The 25,150-nt window shown below is 50.0% G+C and overlaps 1 protein-coding gene and 1 long non-coding RNA gene across 2 annotated transcripts in view; one reads left to right on the forward strand and one right to left on the reverse strand.

Moving 5' to 3' along the window:
* ANTXR2 (ANTXR cell adhesion molecule 2) overlaps positions 1 to 25,150 on the forward strand; it is a 76,681-nt gene that overhangs the window by 33,105 nt on the left and 18,426 nt on the right. The window contains exons 11-16 of the mRNA XM_056489570.1: positions 7,957 to 8,035; positions 9,946 to 10,041; positions 14,255 to 14,296; positions 14,853 to 14,948; positions 17,807 to 17,974; positions 18,809 to 18,889. Of these exons, the coding sequence (XP_056345545.1) occupies positions 7,957 to 8,035; positions 9,946 to 10,041; positions 14,255 to 14,296; positions 14,853 to 14,948; positions 17,807 to 17,974; positions 18,809 to 18,889 (562 nt within the window). The remainder of the gene's footprint in view (positions 1 to 7,956; positions 8,036 to 9,945; positions 10,042 to 14,254; positions 14,297 to 14,852; positions 14,949 to 17,806; positions 17,975 to 18,808; positions 18,890 to 25,150) is intronic.
* LOC130252214 (uncharacterized) overlaps positions 14,955 to 25,150 on the reverse strand; it is a 167,875-nt gene continuing 157,679 nt past the window's right edge. The window contains exon 3 of the long non-coding RNA XR_008840318.1: positions 14,955 to 16,469. This is a non-coding gene — a long non-coding RNA (uncharacterized LOC130252214). The remainder of the gene's footprint in view (positions 16,470 to 25,150) is intronic.

The following is a 25,150-nucleotide window of genomic DNA, read 5'->3' on the forward strand; positions in this document are numbered from 1 at the left end:
GCAAATTTGGTGTATCTATACCAAGGAATAATTTTTCCACTGTTACTTCCCTTTTCTTCCCCATCTGCTGCAGGCTCCTAAGTCTTGCTGCTCCCTCCCCTGTGCCACTGTGCTGGCAGAATGGAGAGGCACTCAGCTAAAGCATTACCTGTGCACTCTAGCATTCATTAGGACACTCTGAATACCTTTCACCCATTCATTTCTGGCTGTAGCTCCTTTATGGAATTTGTAGTTTTCCCTCCTGTTTCCTGTGCTAGATAAAGACACTTAGGAAGTAAAAGCAGTGCTGAAGAAGCAATGCTTTGTGAGTTGACTGATGGTGAATATGTTTGCCTAATTAACTTGTGGCTAATAATTCTAAGCCATGGAGTAGCTAGTTAGTACATGCTTTGAATAAACACATCTGGTGCTGCCCTGAGTGGAGGCTGTGGCTGTGTGTGGGTGACAGATGTGCTGTTTCCCCACGCTCCCTTTTCCATGGCAAGCAGCACGGCAGTGCCGCAGCCGGAGCCAGGCAGCCTCGTGGCAGCTGCATGCTCCCCAAGTGGCTCCAGGGACTTGTGCCTCCTCTCCTCAGCTGCCCAGCCCCTGCAGCCTCAGAGCTGCCATGCAGCTCCCAGAACACCCTTTCCAGTAGCTTAGAGACTCCTGCCCTCTGGCCTGGAAGGCAGCAGGAGAGGGGATCAAGTGTCAGGCCACCCAAGGAGCAGGGAGTTTAGAATTCCCAGGCCCTGCAGGTTGATCTCCTGCTGAACAGAGGGCATTGGGAATGATCATGCCTTGCTGTATCGCTGCCTGGAACTGCTGGGCTGAACTTGGAACAACCTACCAGGGAGGGAAGGGCCTATGGAGGACAAAAGCCTACTCCTTTCTGTGGGCAGTTGCTTCCTAGGTTGGCAGAGCTTATAACTCTCATCAATCTTAGAAGTGAGAACAGCTAGGATCAGTTCCATGCAGCCGAGACCCTTTCTTCCAACTAGATTGTTGCTTGGTTTTTCAGGTTTTGGGTTTTTGTGGTGGGGCTGTTTAAAGTTGGGTGTTTTCCAGACAGAGGAAGGAGTTATGGTAATAAAGTAAACAAACAGCAGAATATTTTGCAAGAGGCTAATTTGCACAGGAATTACATGTTAAAAGTGAGACATGAGTTCTTAGTTCCCAAGGGACAAGTTAAGGTTTATTCCTATTTCTGAGGGTCCATGAACCCTGATTACACTCTGACTGTCCCCATAATGTCCAACACGAGCTGTCATTAGAGCTAGAGCTGCAGGCCCAGCCCATGACCTCTGTTTTGTCAGACACCAACAATAGCACAGCTGCCCCTGCCTGGCTGGGATCTCAGACCTGCCATTTGGCACGAGGAACAGAGCAAATTGGATAAATACACATAAACACATTGGGAAGGGAGGGAAAACAGAACAGAATGAACCAGAGCAGCAACCCACAACTTGTTTGATAGGGATGATTTAAGTAGGCATATGGTATAGTTAAATATGCTTTCAAAAACATTGGCCTGATTCTTCAAGCAAACACAAAATAAATAGCTGAATAGCATGTGAGCCGATCCGGCACCGTTAGTGCTCTCAGAGGACGCACTCGAGTGCTCGGGCTGACACACTGACATTCTCACACCAAGAGTCAGTGCCTCATGTCAGCATGGCACAACTGGACTTCCCTCTAACACTGCAAGCCTCAAAAGCAGGCAGGGGACAAGCTTGAAATGACACCTGACATAGCAGCCATTGTCCTGTCTTCCTGCCTCAGTGTCGGCAGCACAGCCCAGCCACACCTCTCACAGCTGGGTTCATCCAGCAGTCCCACTGCCCAGACACACATCTAACGCTGGAACTCACTGGGTGCTCACCCAACACCCCTCTGCAGGGCTCGGTTAGCTGGTACCTCAGTCACACCTCGCCTTTGTCTCACCGTGTTCTACCATACAGACAGACAAAGCCTGTGTTATCACAAAGCCCAAACTCACATTTAAAATGTGGCCCTGACAACCACCCCAGGTGTTTCTCCCACAGAAGCTGCCCACAAATACTGAAGTACACAAACCCCTATGATTCCCAGTGCACACAGGTACACACACAGGGCATCGCCTGCTTAGACAGGCCCAGAACTTCGTCAGGGTCATGGAATTGTGCAGAACATCCCTTTGCCTGTCTGAATGAGTGCTGAGAAAAGTGGGTGGAGCTTAAGTGAGTTTCCTGATAACGGGGAACTGAGTGGCTGAAAACCGGAGGGAAGAGAAAGCTACTGTTGCTTGTTATGGCTACGTTTAGTACTGTTATTTTTGTTTTGTCACTTTTTCTTCCTCTGCTGAGAAAGGTAACAATTTAGAAAAGTTGTTGTCAGCAAAGGCAGAGTGTTTGCAAGCTGCAGCTCAGTCTCACATGTCTTTCAGGGTCACTCAAGGATTAATATGCTGTGGCTGCGTTGGGCATTTCTGTTCTCTTTCTGGTTCTGTTCACTAAGCAGCCTTAGCACAGCCTTTGTGGCAGTGCGGACAAGGGTGTTGTTTGGCCACAGAGCTGAATTGCTCGCTAACGGAAGGGGCAGTGCTGTGCTGAGGCACTAGGGAGCTTGGCAGCTGGTGTCAGCATGCAAACATGGGTTTAAGGACCAATTTTCCAAGCCTCATTCTCAGTCTGAAACCTACATGGTGACTACATATCACTTGGAAAATAAACATTGTTCAGAGACAAGGGTACCAATTAGAAGGAGACTTTGATAGGATTTGCAAGTTAAGAGGCATCATGTTGACTAAAATATTTCCCGTGCCACATAACCCTGGTCACTGTTTTGACAAGGCAAAAGCACAAAGAGCCCAGGTGTCTCTGAGAAGCCAGCTGTCCTTTGAGACACACCGAGGAAAGGAGCAGGTAGGCTGCTGCAGGAGATCCCCGCCCCCAGGATGAGCTCTAGGCTCTCTCAGCTGCTTATTCCTCTTCTAGTTTCGCTAGCCAGTGGCCCAGCAGTTCTCTGGCATGGGGCATACAGCCATTCCCAGCATCAGCAGAAAGGGAAGCCACCTCTGTTTCTCCCTTTTGACTTGCTGCTGCTCAGCAACTGTAGGATGCCAGCTCCAGATCACTGTTCTCACCTGTTCCCTGCTGTTCTCTTTCTTGCAAAGCCTTGCGCTCAGGTGAAGGCAATACCCCCCATGCTGCTGTGCCCATGGCCAGGCCTGACCTGGATGGGATAGTGGCATTACCCCTCATTGCAAACAGCTGGGCTTCCCCTGCAGCCCAGGGCAGGGAGACAAAGGGGTCACAGCTGCTCCCACCTTCACTGATTTTTCCATTGCAACCTCACTGAGCTTAAGTAGGCATTGTCTTTTATTTCCCTACACAATATTTTGTCCTAACAAAAATAAAAGACAGTATAGTTCTCAGTGTTTTGCTCACATGGGACAACCTCCCCCCTTCAAAATAGCCAGAGAAATCAACTCAGGTGGGGGGGAGCCAGAAATAGGGCTGGATTAGGCTTAATGTCTGTTATAAATATTAACTTGTGCAAATATTTTAGAAATACATTTAGTCTGACACAATTAGGGTATAATGGGACTTATTCACAGATGGAAACATCTTCAATGAATTGTATAGGCTAACAGGCCTCTCAGCCATATGGATATGGTGTTAAGATCAGTAGTAATTTCTGGCACAGTCCTTCACGTCCCTCCTAGGGCACAAAGTGTTCCCAGAGCATTAGTGAGGGCTGTGTGAGCAGAACTAAGTGCTGCACATTATGCACTGGCCATAGCATCCCCAGCTGAATTAATAGTCTAATTTAACAGAATAATGATGTTTCATACCCTGCTACTGCAGGTTCCTAGGATTCCACAAGATGAGAGCCAGTTCCTCGCTGGCTTCCAGCTCTCTCACAATCCCCAGGAGTTCGCAGCAGTGAAAGGTTGTGTCTCTGCACTTGTGTCCCATTCTTTGCAAAGTCAGGCCCAGACAGACAGCATATTGGCTGGAAAAGCTAGAGGGTTCTGAGGTAACAAGAGGGAGTCCTAAAGAACCATCATCTCGATTGATTTCCGTGCTAAGCTACACCAAGAAGGGCAGGAAGAAGAGTCTCTACTAATTCTTTACCAGGATCCTCAAACACCATAATGAATTCCAGGATGAGTGGTCTGGCTCAGGAAAATACTCAGTGCTCCTTTTTGTGCCTGTGCAACCGATGGGAAGAAAACACCTCTGCCCACTTCTTCTCACTGGAGACCATGTCCTGTCCTCAGCACGGTTGCCACTGAGTGAATGGTCCCAGTGCTCCCGAGCACAGCTGACCTGTGGCACAGTGGGACTGCACCAAACATGACAGGCAGGGCTGGAGCCCTGCTCCAGGAGAGCTGTCCCTGTCCTTGTGCAGCTGGGGCTGTTGGTCTGCCAAGAGCACCACAGCCAGGAGCCCGGGCTGGAAATCCCTTCATCTGAGTGTTGCCTCCTCCTGTGCAGGGATGAGTCCCTGGATGCAGAGTCATCTCTGTGCTCCAGGAGTGTTGTTAACAGAGAGCAGGGAACGGTTCCTCTCTGCTTGGCTCAGGGAGAATGGAGGGCTACGTGTTAATTGTACCCTGGCAAGCAGTGGCCAAAGACATCCGAGTGAGCTTGCTCAAATGAAGCCTGTATTACAAAGCTATCCATTATGTCATGAAGGCACTGTTGGAAGGGAAAGTGCCCTTTAAATATCCAGACCTATTTTTTGCCTTCCTCCTATGTACAGCATTTTTGCTATTTTAGTGCAGGCAGTTGATTCTGAAGTACCTTTGTCACCGTAATTTTAGTAACTTTTTGAGCAGTTGCCAGTTTAATTTTCAGTGTGTGAAAATTGGAGGTAAATTATTTATTACCTCCAGCAAATGTCTTTCACAATTGTATTTAATTTTTTCATCTTTTTAATAGGTCATAAAATGGCAGTCTTTTAGTAGCTTCCCATAAAGTAAGGAGCAAATGAATACTTTGCAAATAGGTTACTGTGGATGGAAATGTCAGTTGTATTTCATAGGGAATGGGAGGCTTTAGACCAGAGTTACAGGGACATATGGCACTGGGCCACATCTTTCTGCTGTCACAATAAACCAGCAGTGGGCACGATGGAAGAAGAAATTGCAACTGTTTGGTCTCCTCAAGTTACATTTTTGGGTAAATTGTGTGTTAGGATGGGCAGTGGGCCAGGACTGACACAGCTTCAAGTTGCAAGAGTCTTGTGGTTACCTTTGGTCAGAAATCAGAACATTTTTAAAAAGCTCTTTTCAGACTTCAGTTTTCCAGGATTGGTTCCCATCCAAGAAGCGATATTGCACAGACAAAGGATAGGAAAATCCCTTCCACATGGAGGAAGGGCCATGAATTGTAATTACAAGGCAGTTTTTCTTAGCACAGTGGAACGGGTTTGAAGTGCAGACCTCCTAAGGTGCACAGGTGGGGCTGCAGCAGAGGCAGAGCAGTGGGGTTTGTGCTGCACTCGTGCTCTGTCCCAGCTCTCTGATTGCACCTCGCTCAGGTGTGGTGTCGCAAGGGAGCAGAGGATGGAAATGAGCATCCTGGCTCCAAGCCCTGCAGAGCCGCTGGCTGCCGTGTGGGCACTGCTGGGCTTTGGAGGAGGTCTGAGCAGAGCTGCGCTGCCTTTTCCCTGCAGCCTGGCCCTGCAGCCCTGTGTGCCAGCTGCACAGAGAGGAGCTGCTCAGCTCTGCCTGTTCCTGCTGCCAGGCTGCAGGATGTGCTGTGGGATGGAACACGGCCCAGCTCTTGAGGGGACGGCCCACTCTGTGGCACTGAGCAGAGATCTGCCCTCGGCTGGGACCTGTGCTGGTGCAGAGGTAGCACAGCCTCACCCTTGCTGTGAACAGGGCTGTGCCCAAGGGCTGCCTGCCTGCAGGCACTGCAGCATTCTCCCGACCCGCCTGTGCTGAGCTCTGCGGAGGGACTCGGCCCTCGCACAGCCCTGGCAATCACCAGTGGGAAATGCAGGGGCCTGAGACATGGGATCAATGCCGCTTGTCCTTTTCTCCTCAGAATGTTTAGCTTTGGCAGAGTTCTGAGCTAAAAGCACACACGCGTGGCCGGTTGCTGGTGAACACCAGGGTCTGTTGTGTCTGTGCCTGTCTTTGAGCTGTGTGTGGAGTAGCAGAAGCAGGACACCTCCTTCTGGGACTACCTGTTTAAGAGGCAGTGTCTGTATGAATCACCAGTACCCACAGCCCAGCAAACAGGTGGCTGCTCAAGAAATGAGAGAACGTATTTGGTGTCCCCTAGAGCCTTGGCAGTCTCAGGGAGGGTGTGCTTTTGTGTGTTGACAGGTTCATCTTTTGAAGATGAGGTAATTATCTGTATGAGTTCACTCTGTGGCTGGTGCAAGTGAGCGGGTATGATCAGCTCCAGTGACATCTCCGGTGGCTCATGCCTGCAGCCATGTATCAGGCTGGGAGTGGGTAGGCCAGGGCTGCCCCCCTGCAGTATGTCAGTGCTGGAGCTGATTGCTCAGTGAGCTGCTCCCTGGGATCCATCAGTGTGCCCACAGCGGGAGTGTGGGGTGGCACATGGCACCACAGGGCACCAGGGCTGTGAATGCAGTCCCAGCTAGTGCCTATTACACCTAGGAACAGTTACTGTGATACAAACAGCCAGGTGTACAGTGGGCTCCAGTCCACTGGGAAATCTTTGCTGTTTTACAGAGTGCTTCATACAATCCAGCGAGCTCAAGGATATGTCAAGATCCCCGGGATGCCAGGGAATGATCCTTTTCTTTAGTGTGCCTTACGTGTTTTACCCAGGTGTGTTTCACGCCCCTGTTTTGCTCCACTTGCTACCAGAGCAGCCTCATTCCCCACCAGTGGCATTCCAGGCAGGACTTAGAGGACTGGCAGGGCAGCTGCAGTAGTGTGCCAGCAGCTCTTCCTGGGGGTCCTCCTCTCCCCTAAGGGAGGCAGGAAACCCTCCTGCCCTGCAGTTCCAGGAGTGTTTGGCCAAACCTGAGCAGAATCCTCATGCTGGAATTTCCCTCACCATTCCCCATTACAATGCTGAAAATAATAGTTGGAATTAAAAATAGTAAAAAACCACATCTTAAAAAAAGTAATCACTGATCAAAGTTTCACTGTGGTTTGATTTATTGCTCTGCAACGGAATCAAATAGTTTTGGTCTTTTTATTGATTCTGACCAGTGAATTCCAATTAGAAGGAAATTAGCATTATTCTTTCTGTTGGATCAATTATTCAGAACAGAGATCATTTAAAAATTAGCTTAGTGGAAGCAACTCACTTCATTTTTGCTAAAACTGAAGAAGAAATTAGCCAAATTAGCTAAAATAGCTTTGAACTCCATATTGACTACAGTGTTTGTGCCAGAATAAAAACTCATGACATGTAAGAACGGTGTACATGATTAATCATTTTAGTTCATGGATATCTACATTTTTATTTAATTGCATCTATGCATAACATAAACTGTCTGAATCCTGGGAATCCAAGCCAGAGAAGCTGAGGAGTCTTCTTCTGTTTAACATCCACCATGTGTTGTTTTCTTGTAGGGTTAATTTGTAAAATGTAAACCACATACCATTTGTATGCAGTGTTCGGGGCTATTTATAGCAAGTCCTGACCATTTATAATTACGCGACATCTTTACCCATAATGTCTGCGTGTGACTACGGAGATGCTTATGGAACAGACAAAACAATGCTACTTTTACAGCTGAACTTGAGTTTATTTTATGTAGAACTTTTGGGACTATTTTCTGCTTTGTGGAGTGGGGAAGGGGTATTCTTTACTTGGCCAGCTCTTTGTAAAGGAGACCCAACTTACTCCCAAATAGGAATAAACACAAGCCTCCATTTCCCCTGAGCACCCTCCCTGTGGAGCAGAGGCTCCAGGTACAAGTGCCTGCGGAGTGGGTGTGAGCCTTTCTGGGCTGTTCCATGGCTGCTCATGCTTCTTCTTTGTCTCTTGGCAGAACCCTGGAGGTTTTGGTGAGTTTGAATGAAGGCCAGTCTTTCATGTCCAGCTCGTTAACCATCACTGCTTCGGAGTGCGTAAGTGCAGGACTTCCATAACGCCTTGTAAAATCCCCACCCCCATTTCTCTTTGGGCTTTGCCACTGCAAGACCTCTAAGCACAGAACCTCTACTTCTCCTGTCCTGTGCCAAGCTGTACTCCAAGTACTGGGAGGCTTCCTGCCCCTCAGAGCCCTGCTCACTGTAGGTACCATGTCCTGGGGGCCAAGCGTGGCAAGCTGCTTCTGGGAGAAACCACACACTTGTGCAGCCAGTGACTGTTTTGACTTAATACGTGTATTTTCTACTCTCACATTTGCTCTCCTTTAATTCCTTTTGTACTACACAGGACAGCTGGAATTTGTGGAGGGAGACACAAGCCTACAGTGTTGAGCACCTGCTGTGCATGTGGGCCTTTAAATGTGTCTTGCCCCAGGTGTGACTCAAGGGCAGCTTTTCCATTGGGCATGGAGCACGGAGAGAACAGAATCTCTTTTGCCCATCAGCACACATTGCTCCCAACAGGATTTCTTTGCTCACAGATCAGTAACCGAAAAGAGAAAAAAAGACATTTTTATTCTATTAGTTAAAAACCTCACCATTGGTGCAGCTGTAGAGATCAGAGATGCAGTGCAGCCCTGCAGTTTGAGGCGGGGAAGCCTGACTGAGCTGGGAGCCGAAGGAACACACAGAGCACAAACCAGAGTTCTCTGTTGCAGGGCCTCTGTCGGTCACAGCGTGCCAGCCATACACCCAAGCAGGGTGGCCCAGCTGCAGCCTGTACCTCAGCCCTCGCAGGGAAGCAGTACATGGTGCCCCTGTAAGAGCTGCCAGGAGTGCACGGAGAGGGAACTGAAAAGCCCTGGCGCGCAGCGGCTCAGAGCGAGGTGCTGGGCACGGCCTTCCTTCCCACTGTGCTGCATGGCAGCACCGCTCTCTGTGCCCACGGCCTGCCCTGGCAGGAAGTAGAGAGCTACAGATGTGCCCAGCAGCAGCAAGAGCTTCTCAGCAGCCTTTTTTGTCTCTTTCTGGTTTCTGCTCTTGGCCTGTGCTGCAGCAAAGGCGGCTCCACACAAGAACTGCTGTTTCCATAGTAGCAGATGGGCAACTCAAGAAATGGGTCACTGCTAGAACTGCTCACTAATTCTGGGAGCTAAGCAGCTGACGGCTGACTGGGAGATGAGTTACAAGTTAGAGCCTCCCAACAAACACACGTTACTGCAGTGAAAACAAACAAAGCCACACAGGGTTAGGCACCCAGGCACCCACTGTACCTGTGTGCTGCACTTCTCCTGGGAGATAGCTTTGCTCCACCCCCATGTGCAGGAGCACCTCTGGGTCAGGATAGCTCATGCAGTTTCCCTGGGTCTCTCTGTTTTTCCCAGCTGATGTCTGAAAAGCTTTTATTTTCCTAGGGATGCTGTTGTGTTTCTGCAGTGTTGTTCTAAAAGCCTAAAGTGTAGGAATAAAGACACCCCCAGGAAGTGGGTTGGAGGTATGGGAGGTGGGCTGCTCAGTTCTGCCCGACGAGTATTGCTGGAAGCAGGAACACTCTCTCCTTCAGTTCGAGGTTCCCACAGCATGGCTGCAGGGAGTCAGTGTGCCACAGTCTGTGCAGGAGTGTGGGTGATCAGCCTCAGAGCCTCACAGGTGTACTGCTCCTAGAGACACCTTAAACTCTCCCGGTGTGCTCCCCAGTCCATGGGTAAGAGCCGTGTCCTCATGGGGGAGAAGGGCACCTCTTACCCACTGTGTCTGGTGGCTCAGTCCTTAGCAGGCAATGGATTCTGTCTTTTCCTCAGTTCTGATCTCAGGGCTATCAGTTGTGTGAGTTTTACATGAGAAAGAAGGCCCTGAGCTGAGCTGAGCTGAGCTGAGCAGAACTAACTGTTTGGGGTGTTTGGGGTGAGTGTGCAGCAGCACTGACACTGTCCCCGCTGTCTCTGCAGTCCAGTGGCATGGCAGCACTCGTTGCCGTCCTTGTCCTCCTGCTGCTGGTGGCACTCGGCCTGCTCTGGTGGTTCTGGCCCCTCTGCTGCAAAGTGGTGAGTACAGACCGTGGGGAGCAGCCCCTGCACCGAGCCAGGGGTGGGAAACACAGAGCCATCAGGTTCAGTCATGGGGAGGCAGCTCTGGGCAGGAAAGGGCTGGGGAGAGCAGCTCCAGCTCTGGGGCTCCCCTGGGCACAGCCCCGCCTGTGCGGGATGCACACAAGGCAACCAGCACCAGCACGGTGCTGTTACTGGGATTGGGGTGGCCTTAATGGTGTGCAGATGTTACCCTGAAATCAAGGACCACTGTAAAACTGCTCTCAGTAAAACTGGTATTTGTACTCCATTATGGCCTCTCAGGTTGGAAATCCCTATGTTTTTTCATAATCCCTGCACACATCCATGTCTTTATCTGAGTGCACTCTATCCTCACCCCAGCAGCTGCAGAAGTGTTGGTCATGTGCCTCTTGCCATTCCTTTCTGGAGGAGCAGGGAAGTTTATTATTCATCCAGCTCAAAGACAGCAGGGAGGATTTGGGAAATGGAGATTGCTTCCCTGGTCTGGGTTCCTGTTCTTGTCTGGGGCCTGTGGAATGCGGGGCAGAGAGGAACTGCCCTTCTCACCTGAGCGTGCTGCAGCCATTGTGACCGCTGGCCCCCATCAGGCCCCTGGCTGTCCAAGGGCAGGAAATCTCAGCCCCCATCTGCACCCTCACAGTCTGAGGATCCTGAGATGAGAACAAAAAGCCTCGCTTGTTCTCATTCTCCACAGCACAGGCACAACAGAAATCCAGGGAGCTTCCTGTTAATCACCTTACATCCACTTTGTGTTATATGGTGAACCTCCCTGCGGAAAAGGAGCATTAGAAATCAGTAAGAAGAAAGTTCCTGGTTTTCTTATTTTAAAAAAACCTAACCTTGATTCAGAAACCAGCTTCCCAAGTTAAAACTGTTTGTTGCTTCAAAAGAAGAAGTAATCTTAGGCCTCTGTGCTACAACACTGCTGAGTTGCAAGCCCCCACGCTGTGAACCTACCACAGAATACTGATCCTTCCTTCTGGTTTTGCCGACCAGTCCTCGTGCTGTGCCTCAGTTCCTGCCCTTCTCTCCTGCACACGAGGCTTGGACATCTGTCACCTGGAAGGGCCACTTGTGGCTTGTAGTCCTGGGCTTCAGGGCTGCGTCCCTGAGGAGAGAAGGCAGCATTAGGGCCAGGCAGGACCAGGCTCTTCTTCACTGGCAGAGCACAGCGCCTGGTCTCCTGGAACAAAGAGCAGGAGCCCATGAGTCAGATTCAGCAAAAAAGAGGGACAAGGTGCTGTGGGCAGAAGAAGTGTTCTTGTTCTAGAGCCAGGCAGGTGTGCTACCCCTGCCCACGGGCCCAGCTCCATCCTGGCTGGGGTTCAGTCTCACAGCATTCCATGGTGTGAGTCCCATGCACACTCAGAGGGTGGGCAGGGGGACTCCTCTTCCTTCTCCTTCCTTGTCCCCCACTTTCAAGGGCTTCACTGTGACAGTTCTGTCACTTGTCCCTCACTTGGAGCACATCATTGCAGCAAGCTGGCTGTAGGCTCTGTGCCGAATGCCCACATCATGGAGTGGCAGAAAAGTGGCAATGAGTGGATCAGAGGCACTGCTGCCTTAAGCACCAATTTCTTCCTTTTTTTAGTGATTTCTTTAACTAAATCAGCTCTTCTCCAAACCCAAACCTTCATTCTTTGCAACTCACTAAATGAGATGGAGCTTTGCCCAGAGGGGCTGATGACAAAACCCAACAAACTGAGGAAGCAGCCCATCTCTCCATGAGGATGATGAGACAGCAGCAGTATTCAGAAGCTTTGTCATTGAAACAATCTGAATCCAGTTTAGGAAAAGGTACTCTGGTCTTCCTCTGTGAACTTCTGTGTGCAACTCCATGCAGAGCTGCACGTGTGCCTTGGATTTCTCTTTTTCATAAACAGCTTTCTACTGATTTCACTTGAAATATGACACAATTGAAAAGAATCCTTGTGTGTGCACATGTGATTTGAGTGTGTGAGTGTGAGAGCCTGTGGAAGCATAAGGATGCAGGCATTGACATTCCAGTGCTGTCAGCAGGGTGAGGAGCTGCTACTCAAAGCAGATTATTTTCTCACACCACTATCACTTTTAAAACAAGTTTCATTTTCTGAAGCCATTAGAAATAACAGCTAATTAATGGATTGCTTGGCTTTAAATTGAATTTCCCCTCAAACTTCAGGAAGTTCAGGAGCTGGCACAGGATTAGATCCTCCACTTGAGGAGATAAGCAAAAGCTGCCATTGACTACTGCCTTAGGAAGCCACAATGAGCTCAAACAAGTCAGGTTTCCTTCGATTGCCCAGGGTGGGAATTGTGATTCCTACATCCCCAGTGGGCGCAGGGCCCACAGGAATTCCATCCCTCATTGTGGAGAGGTTTGCTGGGCAAAGCTGCCTGTTCTGACAGATGGGAAGTTTCAGAGTGGCACAGCTGTGTAGAAGGGGATGGGCAGTGCCATTTCATATTGGTACATACAAATCTGCCTAGGAGGACTTTGTCCTGGACAGTTTGCAGGCCTGACAGAGAAAGAGACTGTTTTGGGATGATGGTTAGGGACAGGTGAAATGGAAATAAGGACAGAAATTAAATAAGATGGCACTTCATTGAGTGAAAGTGCTGCTTTACTGTTTCCAGTCTACTAATTGCTTTCAGTGAGAATGAAATACTTCCAGGCTTTGACAAATTCTACTCAGCATCCAAGTATCTCCCAGGATCTGTCTCACAATCCCTCTGTGTTGCTGTTTCATGTAAAGTCAGGGTAGTGATTCCAGTGTGGCTCTCAGGAATATTTCACTCATTAAATAATTACTTTCTGTTAAGTATGTTGCAAACTCCTGATGGCTGGGGAGTGTTCAGAACTATTTAAAGAAAAGTAATGTCTGGCATGGTTTTGCAACATCCTAACAGCAAAGGGATGTTTAGTAGAAATCCAGAGGTCGCCATTCCGTATCTGAAACCTGAAGGCTGTGGAAGACTGGTACCAGGGGTGCTGTAAGTTATTTCTCCTATTGGGCAGAATTCCTTTAGGCATTGCTGAAAGTCCACAGCCTGTTTAGGCAGCCAGTAGTAGCTATCTGGGTGGCACTGAGAACTGAAATGTAAATCCAGATGGAAAGCTCTACTGATCAAGAAAAATACGTTTCTTTCATATATTATGCTGACTGTCTCTGTAGTCATATTGTTCATAGGCAATGTTTACTGATAGTATTAACATTAAATAGCACAGAGTGAATATAATAAGGCATATTTCAATTAAGTTACTTAAAGCCTGTATTAGATTGAGGTGTTTATCAGCATGGACAGTTTTGGATATGTTTGTGTAATATCAAGGCCTAGCAAGAACAGACTCCTTGATATTCATGGTGTTTCCAGGCAGTACCCAAGGCCAAAACATAGCCCAATGTCCCCAAAGAACTCACTGTGAGCTTGCAAACCTGGAGGAATGGCTGAGCATTCAGTTTTCAGCCGAGTCACTGAAGAGGGTTCCTTGCCTGCCTCTCTCCTGCTGGGACTGCCAGTGCTGGGCGTTCTCTGAGCTTTACCGTGTGGATGTGACAGAGGGAATGGGAAGAGACTGTAGGGAGAGATTTAAATAGAGGTGTAAGAAATGCTCCCGGGAGGGAGGGGGCCTCACCCTAGCAGTGTCAGAAGTGTGGGAGTGTGACTGCACTGCAGGCATTGCACAGTCATGGAGCTGGGAGGTGGGAACTGGGAGGGCTGCGGAAGTGGCCGGGACGTGCAGAAGTGAAGCCTGAGCTGCCAGCAGCATTTCACACTTGTGACTGCCAGCAGCAGCAGCAGCAGCAGCAGCAGCAGCAGCAGCAGCAGCTCGGCCCAGGGCTGTGCAGGACCTGGCCCAGGAACAGCTCGGACGCGTTTCCTGCAGGATTGCTCTGGGCTCGGGGGGGTCTCGGCAGGGCTGTTGTCACAGGCCACGGCTGAGGCTCATCCGGCCAGGAGGCACAGTGGCATGGTGGCAGACACTCTGCCCAGAGTGTCTGCAGGCAGGATGGCAGTTCTGGCAGACGTGCAGTGGCCATTTCCAGAAGGCCTTGCTGATGGATGCTCAGGGGAGTGGTAGCAGAGGCAGCCAGCTCGCTGCCAGTCGTGGCAGCTCGGGTGGAAGCAGCTCACTCTTAGCAGGGGCTGTTGCCTTTGGCTGCTGCCAGTGCAGCACCTTACTGTCTCCTGTGTTTGGCTCTTTCAGGTCATCAAGGATCCCCCTCCACCTCCGCCAGCCCCAAAAGAGGTATGGTCTGACGGTGCTCAGGGTACTCCACTGCTCACGTGGACTGCTCCTGTGCGGCCCTGCGCGCTGCGTGTCCGGCTCCTGTCCGAGTGCTGCCGGAGAAAGGACTGGCCTGGGGCGGTCTCTGCAGAGCAGAACAGGGCTGCCGGAGACAACACATCTCTGCTCTGCCTCAGCTCAGCGTGGCCTGAATTAAGCCCAGATCCACAGAAACACTTAGGGCCTTTATTTCAAAATAAGATTTTTTTTTTCACATTCTGCACTGGAAGCTGAAAGCTTGAATAGCCCCTGTCCAACATCTAAAGATTCATGTAGGACTTAGGCAGCATTTTTCCCCAGTTCTGTCATTCCAGACACTGAGGAATTCCCCTTACAAGTGAATTTCTCCCCCTCTTATGGGCAGTAGTGCTCTGGAGGCTCTGCTGTCCTCAGTGTTTGCACCCCTTTCACAGCCAACAGGGTAGGCTCCTGGACCTCCAGTGAAATACACAGAGAAGACATTTGGGGGGTGTGTAAGTATCTTTTAAAAGTCAGTGTCATTTGAATGCACTTACAGGAAGAAGAACCGGTGCCCTTGCCTTCCAAGAAGTGGCCCACAGTGGATGCTTCCTACTATGGTGGACGAGGAGTTGGGGGAATTAAGAGGATGGAGGTTGGTATGATTTGGAGATGGCAGTTCCCGCAAGCACAAGCTCTCTGAGGCTGCAAGCATGGAAACAAAGACTTGAAAGTGCACAGAAAATACAAGGCCATAATGTGTGCTTGTCTTCCCACTGGCATAAGCCTTGGAAAATTCGTTACCATATCGAACAATTCTGACCTTGCCTCTGAAAGAACAGCTTTCAGTAGTTCCATTTGACTGGAACTTTAAATAGCTGCCTCAAGACATGCTCTTTCCATCAAGCTAATGAGAAAGAGAGAGTGAGAGCCTTTTCTGCGTGTTTTGGAAGGAATTACAGTGAAACATAAGTCCCCCAAGTGTGGGCCAGCCAAATGCGCTGACAATGGTGACGCTGAGGAGAGGCTTGATCCCAGAGGGACTCGCAGCGACAACAGAGCCTGTCTTTGAAGAGACATGATAGCATCATGTTAATTAAAACAGAATGAAGAATGTGCATCCTTATGGGCACATCCTTATGGCAGGTTCTGTAGTCAAGTGAGCCTATATGGAACGTGCAGAGCAGTTCCTAACTACAGTCCAGGAAGCTGTCTCTGTCTGAAACACCCACTTAGGCCATACTGAGGTGTCTTGATGAAACTTTAAAGGTATTGCCCTAATCAGCTTTGCTTGAGTACTTTTTAAATGCAGCAGCAGAACAGACAAATTTGAAGCTGTGTCGCTTATGTGCATTTTTTTCAGCAGCTCAGAATTGCTAATTTAGAGGAGCTTCAGATTTCACAGAAAGCAGACATTTTGTGCAGTATTTTTCAGAAGCAAACTAGGAAACACTTTCCAACATCAAGAAATACAAGCCTGGATTTGAGGGAAACTATGATGGTCTCCAGGAGGGGCTCCCAAACGGAATCGTGCACCACGGAGCAGAAACCATGAACACAAGTGACATCAAGACCACAAAGAAAGACATGTTCAGCCCATGGCAAAAAATGCAAACGAGGGTAGAAACCGATGATTAGGTTAGAAAACCTTTTCATCTGTGGTAGGAATTTTGTGCAGGACTAAAGGTTAAAGATGTAAACCAATTGAAATTCCTGCCAGCCTAATCATGGGCGCTTGAAAAGTCACCCTTCTGTGGGGCCATGGCTCTGTCCATGCCAGAGCAGTGACAGATCTGGCTGGGCACTGCTGGTCAGTGCCTCCAGGTTTGACTGCAGAGCGTCACCTCTGCCCTGCTGTGTCTGGGCTGGGGCTGGGAAGATGGGCTCAGGCTGTTGGGAGAGCTGGGCAGGCCTCACAGCTCTGCCTGGCTCAGAAGAGCACACTGCTCCTTTGTGCAGTCAGGACAGAAGTGAGAGAAAACACCCCAAGAGAGGTTGTTCCTTACCTGGCACTTACAGGTGGTTTCTGTGCTGTGGCCAGTGACAAACTTGCTGGCCCAGTCATGACATTTCTTCCATGTTTGCAGTCCATGTGGCAATGGAGTAAGGTTTTTATTGCTTCTCTGGCCTCTTCTGCCATTCCTCCGGTGCTTGATTCTTCTGGCAGCTTCCCTTTCTGGAGAAGGGAAGGAAGTGAACTAGCACCCATGCACTTCCCAGTTCTGTGCTGGGGCAGGTACCCATCCACTCCTGCCTTCCCCACCGGCTCCACCCCTCTGGGACAGTCCCAGACAGCTTGGGCAGTGCTGCGTGCTCTCCTAGCTCTGTCTTTTGGCATTGCTGTAAAGTTTTGGGATGTCATTGCCAGACTCCACCTGTTACAGCTAATTCATTTTTATGTCAGAATTGCGTGGTCAGACTCCACCATTTCTGGTTTCTTCTGGGTGAAGTGGTTTCTGTCTGAAGAAGATAATTTTTTCAGTGAGGGATCCACCATCTAATCCTTTGAACAGTGTTTAAAATACATTTTAGCAGCCACATGACAACCCCTGTACAAGTACCATTGATCACAGTGGAAGTGGGGGGGGGGGGGCCTCCTGGCAGGCCAGATCACAGCAAATAGCATTATTATGGGAAGTCTTGCTGAAGTGATCCAGGTCACTTTCACTAAGGACTCTCAAACTCCAGCCACAGCTTTTAGCTGTTCTTTTCCAGATGAGAAGAACAGCCTTGTCCAGGCTTATCTGTGTGGGCAGTACAGCAAACACCCCTGCTCAGATTGCTGTATGGTGCTTCCAGTTACAAGGTGAATCATCCCTATTAGCAGGAAAGTTTTTCCATGTATTTAATGTCTAGAGCACAGTGAGTATAGCCTGCATGGAAATGGGAATATGTGTCTGTCTCCCCAATAGTGATAACCTGGGTTTCCTTCTCTTTCAACTCTCAATATATTTTATACACTTGGAGCAGTGATTAACATACACACTGATACATCTTCTACATGCATGTTCTACATGCACTTAGGCAGGTTAGACTGCTTCACCTACACTTCTCCAGTGTGTAGGACGACATGGAAACCTGAGCAGCTTCAAGGAGCTTCTGCTCAAACCTGCCCAAGCATCACATTAAATCTACAGTGGGGTTCTCAAAAATTCTCTGGGCTAGGAGACCTAGGCTCAGAAATCTTGGCTTTCATGGGTGCCAGAATAAGGTCTGGTATTTTAGGATAAATAAGAAGTGGAAATTATATTTTTATATCATTACTTAGAGAAGATTCACAGATTCCCTGTCTCCCCCGTACTGCCCATGTGAAGCAAGATAGGATTTGCTTTCACTGCTGAGACTTATTTACAGACATTTACCTAAGACTGTTGCTATCATAATGAAGAGTTAGTATTCTCCTCAGTGCCTCCTCTCTTGTTTATCCAGCACCTCTTCAGATTTATCCTCTGTTATTTGCAACAGTTTCCCTGCCCTGAGGTGCACTCACACCTGAACTCTGCCTTTCCTCAGGTACGCTGGGGAGACAAGGGCTCCACAGAAGAAGGGGCCAGGTTAGAAAAAGCAAAGAATGCTGTGGTGAAACTCCCAGAAGAACCAGAAGAACCTTTTCACCCTAAACCACCTAAACGAAAGCCTACCTCACCAGCCATGCAGCAGAAGTGGTACACACCAATCAAGGTATCTGTCGAGTCTTTGGTAGAATTTGTTACTGAGGGCTGGATTCTGTGTGCCTTATGCAGGCTGAGCTGTGTGTTACTTTCCAAGTGTTCCCATTCAAGTGTAATGTGCTATTCTCGCAGGGAACACCTACTCAGCAGGGATAGCAGAAGCAGTTTGTAGCCCTAAATGCAATACTTGATCATTATTGCCACGTGCTGTTTGCCTCCCCTTAAAAAGGGACATATTGTACAGTGAGAGCATTAAAATCTATGGGGGCTTTCTTGGCTCAGTAGAGCTAATTAAACCCAAAACTGCACAGTTTGTAGCTAAGTTTTAAACACACATTATCATGACAAACCAAGAAAAGCAAAACATTATATAAAACAATGTAATGCAAGAAGTCTGACAAAAAGCGGATTGTTCTACCTGGCTCGTAAGAGTGCTGCTCTGAGTGACCTGCAGAGCACAAGCACAGATTACAAGGGGAGGGTAGGTCTGTAAATCCCTTGCCTTTGGGAGTTAGGAGCAGAAAGCACACAGAAAGCTGTAGCTGGGACTCTGGATACTTCTGTTGTCCCAAGTGCCTGCGAGCCCTTTGTGACCCCCAGAAATCCCTGAAGCCGTGATGTGCAGACACGTGGGACAGGCAAGATCTGGCACCATGTGTGCAGAGCGGGGTGCCCCTCACCTGCTCTGCCCCCGGGCAGGGGACTGCCCTCCCTGGCACGCCAGGTGGGCAGCAGCAGCACCATGGTGCTTGCAGGGGACGCAGGCCAGCCTTAGCTGCCCCCGGGCAGCCCCTGTGGGCAGGGTGTGCTGCTGCCCCCTGACTGAGCCGCTGTGTCCCTGCAGGGCCGGCTGGACGCGCTGTGGGCACTGCTGCGGCGCCAGTACGACAGAGTCTCGCTGATGCGGCCACAGCAAGGAGACCAGGTGGGTCTGGGTGCATGGCATGGGGACACAGAGCCACCAGAGTGGGACAGCGGGAAGGGTGACACGACAGAGCGTTAAGGAAGGATGGGTGACACACTGGAGTGTTATGGCAGGAAGGGTGACACACCGGAGCGGCACGGCGGGATGGGTGACACACCGGAGCATTAAGGCGGGATGGGTGGCACAACAGAGCGTTAAGGCGGGAAGGGTGACACTACCGGAGCAGCACGGCAGGATGGGTGGCACAGTGGGCAGTCTGTGCCATGAAAAGGGTCTGGCGCCGCCCTGGAGATGTGGCACCAACGCGGGGCTCCCAGAGGCAGAGGGAGGGGCGTGCTGGATGTGGTGTGTGCTCAGGTGGAGAACGGGACACAGCCTTGTGCTGGGTAAACTCTGTCACAGGGACACCAGTCGCTCTCAGAGCCAGCTGTTTGTAAGAGCACAGGCTGGCAATGATGTCCATGCAAGTTGCCTCCTGGAGCTTTGCAATGGCACCATGCACAGAACAAAAAGGTTAGGAAATCTGTTCCTCAGACAGTCCTTTCTCCTGGAACGTCTGTGGCCACTGAAAAAGGAGCCTCTCCCCCAAATGCTGCTCTGATGAGGACAGCTGCCATTTCCACCTTTGATAGTGAAACCAGATCAAATATTTTTGATTGCTGCTCCTCAGGAAAGTATCACTATAAATGTCAGCATTTATCTCCTGGGCCCACTCCACTTCCTGTCTGTGGCACTTGGGAAGAGCCAGGGGAGCAAATGCTTTCCTTTAAGATGGCAGCAAGTCACAGCCTCATGTACTAGTGAGCACTGCCGTGCAGAACACTGTGCATTACACAACTTGAAGGCGACATAAAAGGATGAGAGGACGTAAGGGGAGGGAGTTACATGTGGTAGAATGGAGGTAATGGGAATTTTGATTATTTTCCTGGGATGAGGTTTGGTGCTGTTCAAAAGGATGAAGAGGTGAGACTAAGGTAAGAAGTGCTGGAAGCAGCAGAATGGCCAAGTGCCCTGCTGCAGGTGGAGAGCACAGCTGGATACAGCTGTTGTAACCTTGGCAGGTTAGTCACTGTTTGCATGAATGATGCATGTGACATGGAGGAGCAATGACAAGAGCAAATTTACACACAAAATACATGGCACAATACAGTTTAACAGTGTACACAGGAACATAGAAGGGGTGCCTCAAAAGGCTAAAAAAGTGTCAGTCAGGCCCTGTTTCAGGGATTTCTGCCCCTAAAGGCTGGGTCTGACAGAAGCAGCGCTGGCCAGCACATCGGCTTGTGAAAAACAGAGTGGTGGCTCAAGGGACGAGGAGTGATGTTTGTGCCTAAAGGAATGGTGGGTCAGATGTGATGTGTGTCACTGCAGAGCGCCATTTCTGTCTGCGCAGTGTTTGCTGTCAGGGAAAAAATGGTGTCTTCTTCCTTGTTCCTGATGCACTGGGTGGAGATGCCATGGTGGACCCCTGGTGTGTGCCAGTGCACACACACACACATAGAGCTGTGGAACTGTGGTGTCTCCGTTGTCTTTCTGTTGCTGTTTGTTTAAGAACCTGTCAGTTCCATTTGTGGAAGAATCCACTGCTGAATTGGAGTCCTTGATCAGGCAGTAGGAATTGAGGCACCGAGTATCAAAGCTGGCGCATCCCTGCGCTGTCCTGGGCTGTGCCAGGCAGGGGTGAGGTGGTACCGGAGGCTGCCAGCGGCGGGCAGCGCCCAGGTGTGGGCGCACAGAGCGGGCACAGCTGTGCAGGGCCAGGGCACGGGGGGGCCCGGGGGCTGCTCACCAAAAGTACACGGCTGGGGCACAGCTGCTCCCCGGCTCGCCTCAGGCACAAACGCAGAGATGCAAGGCGGGCTGGCTGTGCTGGGGGCCACGGACACGCAGCCACTTCAGAGACAGCTGCGCGCCGCGGCAGCTGCGCCAAGCTCCCAGCGAGGGACAGGGACAGCAGGTATGGATCCAGGGCCCCACAAACTGCCTCCATTAAGCCACGAGCGCTTTTGAAGGGCTCCCATCAAACGGAGCAAGTCCGCAGCAGGAGATTTCGGCTGCAGAGCCATGTGGCGTTTGCTGCACTAACAAGGTAATTTATAAATGATGCATTACCCTGTGTCTGTGCTCCTAGCTAGACTTCCTTCCTTGTTGTTTATTAAAGGGGCAAAGAAAACTGAGCTGCAGTGGTCTGGGCTACTCTGATGAGCCAGTTCAGTGTCTGAGGTCTGCGCTGAACTTCTTTTCCCAGGAGTCTGGGGCTGCCCAGGAACACAGCCTAGCACAGGGGCACCTAGCACCTAGCACTAGCCTCAGGGGCCTGGTTTTAACTCTAAATCCTTGCATTTGTTTTCCAGCTCATAGTTTAGCAGCAAGAGGTGATCCTCAGCAGTTTGGACTCTTTGTCTGAGCTTGCTGCAATGTGATGGTGGCTGAGGCTCTCATCCTGTGTGCATTTATGCACACAAAAAAGTCCACATTTGGCCCATGGCACTTGTAGTGAAGATTTTGCCCTATCAGGATGGAAGTAGGAGTCAGTGGTGAAAGAAAGGAAAGACGGTACTTCATTCTAGAAGAATCAGAAGAGAGGAGATCTGTAGAACGCTTCCAGCTTTTACTTCCATGTAGAAACCAACAACCTTTTAAAAAGGAAGACACTTGCAGTTCTGATTTTAAGCCTGTTAGCATTTAGCTGCTTTAAAGGTCTTTTCTAATAATAGCTGCAGAGTTAACACACACATCTGTTTAAACTGCTACTTTTGAGCATCTCTGCATAATACAGAAGTAATACATTGTGCATGTGTGCAATGTGGGTAGCAGTGCTCCCTCCAAAAGGGAGCTCCTGGTGACTGGAGTCACGGGCTCACCCTGTAACCTCAGCTGCTTTCAGGAGGCTGCCTGGCTGCCTGGCAGTTAGCTGCCCATCCCGACTAGAGCTGCTCTCCTGGCAGTCGGAGGAAGCTGGAGGGATCATCTTGCTGAAGAAAGGATGTTGTGCTGGTGTCAGGAGAAACAGGGTTATTTTCCCAACTACGTAGGCAGCAGTTCTTGGCACTGTCTTCCTTGGTGCAGATGAGTCTGCTGCTCTCTTAAACAAGCCTTCGGGGCTCGTCCCTCTGTGAGCACTGGTAAGAACGAGAGCGGGAGGAAGCCAGCCTGCCTGGCAGTTCCAAGGCCATGCGGCAGGGGATGACAGCCATGGGGAAGGGAGGAGGGGCAGCACGGCTGTGCCACAGCGGTCCCACGGCTCCCCTGCCAGCACACAGGCAGTGGGTCCCCAAGGCAAGGCAAAGGAAACATTTCTGTGAGCAGGGCGGCGCAGGGGCTGGGAGTCACCGAGTGTTTCACTGCACAGGACTCCCAAACAACAAACGCTTCTGTTCCCCTCATCCTCACCACACCTTCCTGTGGAGCGAGCTGCAGCAGTGAAGCACCAGGCCAGCTCCCTGCCCCGACTGCTCCTCCCCTGTGAGCTGGCGGCGCAGGGCAGCTGTCCGAGCGGCTGGCCGGGACTCAGGATGGCCGCTGAGCTAATCTCCCGGCTTTGCACATGAAGGAGGCAGCAGATAACAGGATTAAAGTTTCCCGACCCAGCGTTTTCACAGCCCGAGACGCGGGTGGAGGGGGAGACAGAATGACTTCTGTCATTAATCTTAATTGATTGCCAAGAGGTTTTTAATCTGGCTTATTAATTAGGAAGGTCCTTAACACACTGTCTATATATCAACATCAGATGCTCTTTTGGGACTTTGGGGACATATGGCCTATCTATATTTACATTCACACAATTTACACATACATACATCACTGTATGGGAGCTGCTCGCACGGATAACGCACACGGAGCGCCGAGGAAGTGTTTGCATTCACACACTCTTCAGCAAAAGGGGATGGAAATGAAAAAACACCTTGCACAAAGGTTACGTTCCCACATGATGAACTCACATAGCTCTGTTTATACTGATAAGCATATTAATCCAGATCAATTTTATGTGCCATTTATCTAGATTAATGTTCAAGTGGCATTCTTGGTTTGGCAGATTTAAGTGAGAGGCCCCAGTGTTCTCCCACAGACCAGGCTGTGGTTCCACTGCCATTTTGGAGGAGATCAGCACAAATACTTGCTTTAAGAGTCAGGTGGTCCTGGAAATAAGTGACCAGAGCCAGAGACGCTCTGGCATGGGAGGCGGTAACAGAATGAGGTGAACAGAACTAGGCTAGTTTCCTTGCCACTTCACTGGGCTCTGCTCCGCTAACCAACAGCAAAGGCATGTGAAAACACCTTGGAAAAGCTGGTTTTAGAAAGTGAGTTGGTGTCTCACCTGGCAGGTGGGGTGTCACCTGCCATAGCTGTGGCAGCCCAAGCTTGTTCACTCACCCAGGGTGAGTTGTTGTATACCTGTGGTAAACTGTAGCTACTGGAGTTCAGAGGATGCTTAGATGTGCCCATCCAGGCCCTGCCTCACCTGGGGCTCTAAACCTGCAAGCAGTTGCAATGTATTAATCCTTTTGTGCACAGCATAATCCAAAAGAAGGCAGGGCGAGGGAGCTGTTTTCCCCTACAGCTCTTCAAAAGTTGAGAACTACAGCACACATACTGCTGGATGTGCCTGCTGCATGGGAGAGGCAGACAGTGGGGAGAGAGAGAAGGAAAGTGATCCAAAATTATATTTACTGTCTCCAATCTTACTACTGTATTCCCCTAATTCAAAATTACTTTTCTTCTGAAATGAGTTTTTGCATGTTTTAGTCCATTCTGAACTACAGATCCATAAAACTTTAATAGAACCCCCATAACACTTAGCTGTTTGCATTTTAAACTGGCCAGGTGATCCCCAGGCAGAACATTTTCTGACCATTGACTGTGGGCTGGCTGTGTCACAGCCTGCTGCAATTTAAACGCTGCCTCCAAGGAAGTGAATGCAATTTGCAGCCATGGTTACTGCTGCTGCTCCCTGGCACAGAGGGCTTGTGGGTGCACACAGCTCTGTCCCCTCCCAGCCACTCCAAAAAGAATTCTGTAACTTGTAGACCTGGTGGGCAAATGCTACATGAGACCAACCAGTGCAGTTCAGCTGGGCTCAGCTCCAGCCAGGCTCCAAGCTGTGCTGGACTTGTGCCAAGGAACAGGAGCAGTGTCCCTCGCCCGCAGCCTCAGGATGGGTGGCACATCTGTCTGTGAACACAACCTTGGGGGTGAGGTGACAGCCTTCCTAAGACAGCACTTCCGTGCTGCAGCTTCCTGTGTGCTCTGGGGCTCAGTACTGCTCCTTCCTAGGTATTGCTTGCTTCTCAGACATATTTCTGCCTGCAGTTTTCTCCCACAGCCTTGCCCTGTCTTTACTACTTAATCCAGCCGGCCACACAAGCAGTGTAAAGCAGTTTGATCCAATGAAAATGGACTAGACTTTCTTGGAGCTCACTACCACCTTTTTGCAGAGAGACAACAGAAATTCTTTACTAGTGTGAAAGAGAAGTTCCCCTTCTGGATGCAAACTGTGCCTTGTGTGAGCAGAAGGGAAGTGAAAGTGCAAAGCACACAGGAGCTTGCACCGTGTTCTGTATCTTTCTGTACCCAAGTAGATGGATGACATTTTACATCATGGTAAAACATAGAACCTGCTAAAATCTGGAAAGGCTGTGGAATGAGGAGCAGAGTAAGCATATTATGATCCAAAAGGAAATTGATTATTTAGCGTTGAACATTCAGAGCAGCACCCAAGGGCTCAGAGGATGTCACTCCATTCTGGGAAATGAACGATGTCCCCAACCCAGCTGAGCCCCTCTGAGTTAGGGAATCCCCCAGAAACTCTTGAGTAGTGCCACAGGGCCCCCCTGCTGACCCAGGAGAGACACAGGATGTCTGAGGGCACCCCCTCTTCCCAGGGCTGCCTCGCTGCCCTGTTCCCAGCTCTGTTTGCCCCCCTGGGAGCTGTGGGTGCCTGTCCGGAACCTGGAGTGTCTCCCACAGCCTAGCCACAACCAGCCACAGGCCATTTGCTGCCATGCAGTTACTAACACAACGTCCTTAGGCAAAGGCTCCCCAGTGAAGTGGGCAGAGCACTGATGGGAATGCCCCTCCCATGCCAGAACAGCCATGGGTCCCCGCTGGTGCCAGCCCTGTGCCCCAGCAGGTGCTTTCAGGTCATGGGGCCAATCAGCTCCGCGATTATGGCGGCGCAGTAAGGCTCTGCCCTCTGATAACAACATCTACAACAAAAAGGAAAGGTGTTGGAAGGATTAGGAGAATATAATGGATAGAACT

This window comes from Oenanthe melanoleuca, chromosome 4, assembly GCF_029582105.1.
Source record: "Oenanthe melanoleuca isolate GR-GAL-2019-014 chromosome 4, OMel1.0, whole genome shotgun sequence".
In the NCBI taxonomy this organism is placed as follows: Eukaryota; Metazoa; Chordata; class Aves; order Passeriformes; family Muscicapidae; genus Oenanthe; species Oenanthe melanoleuca.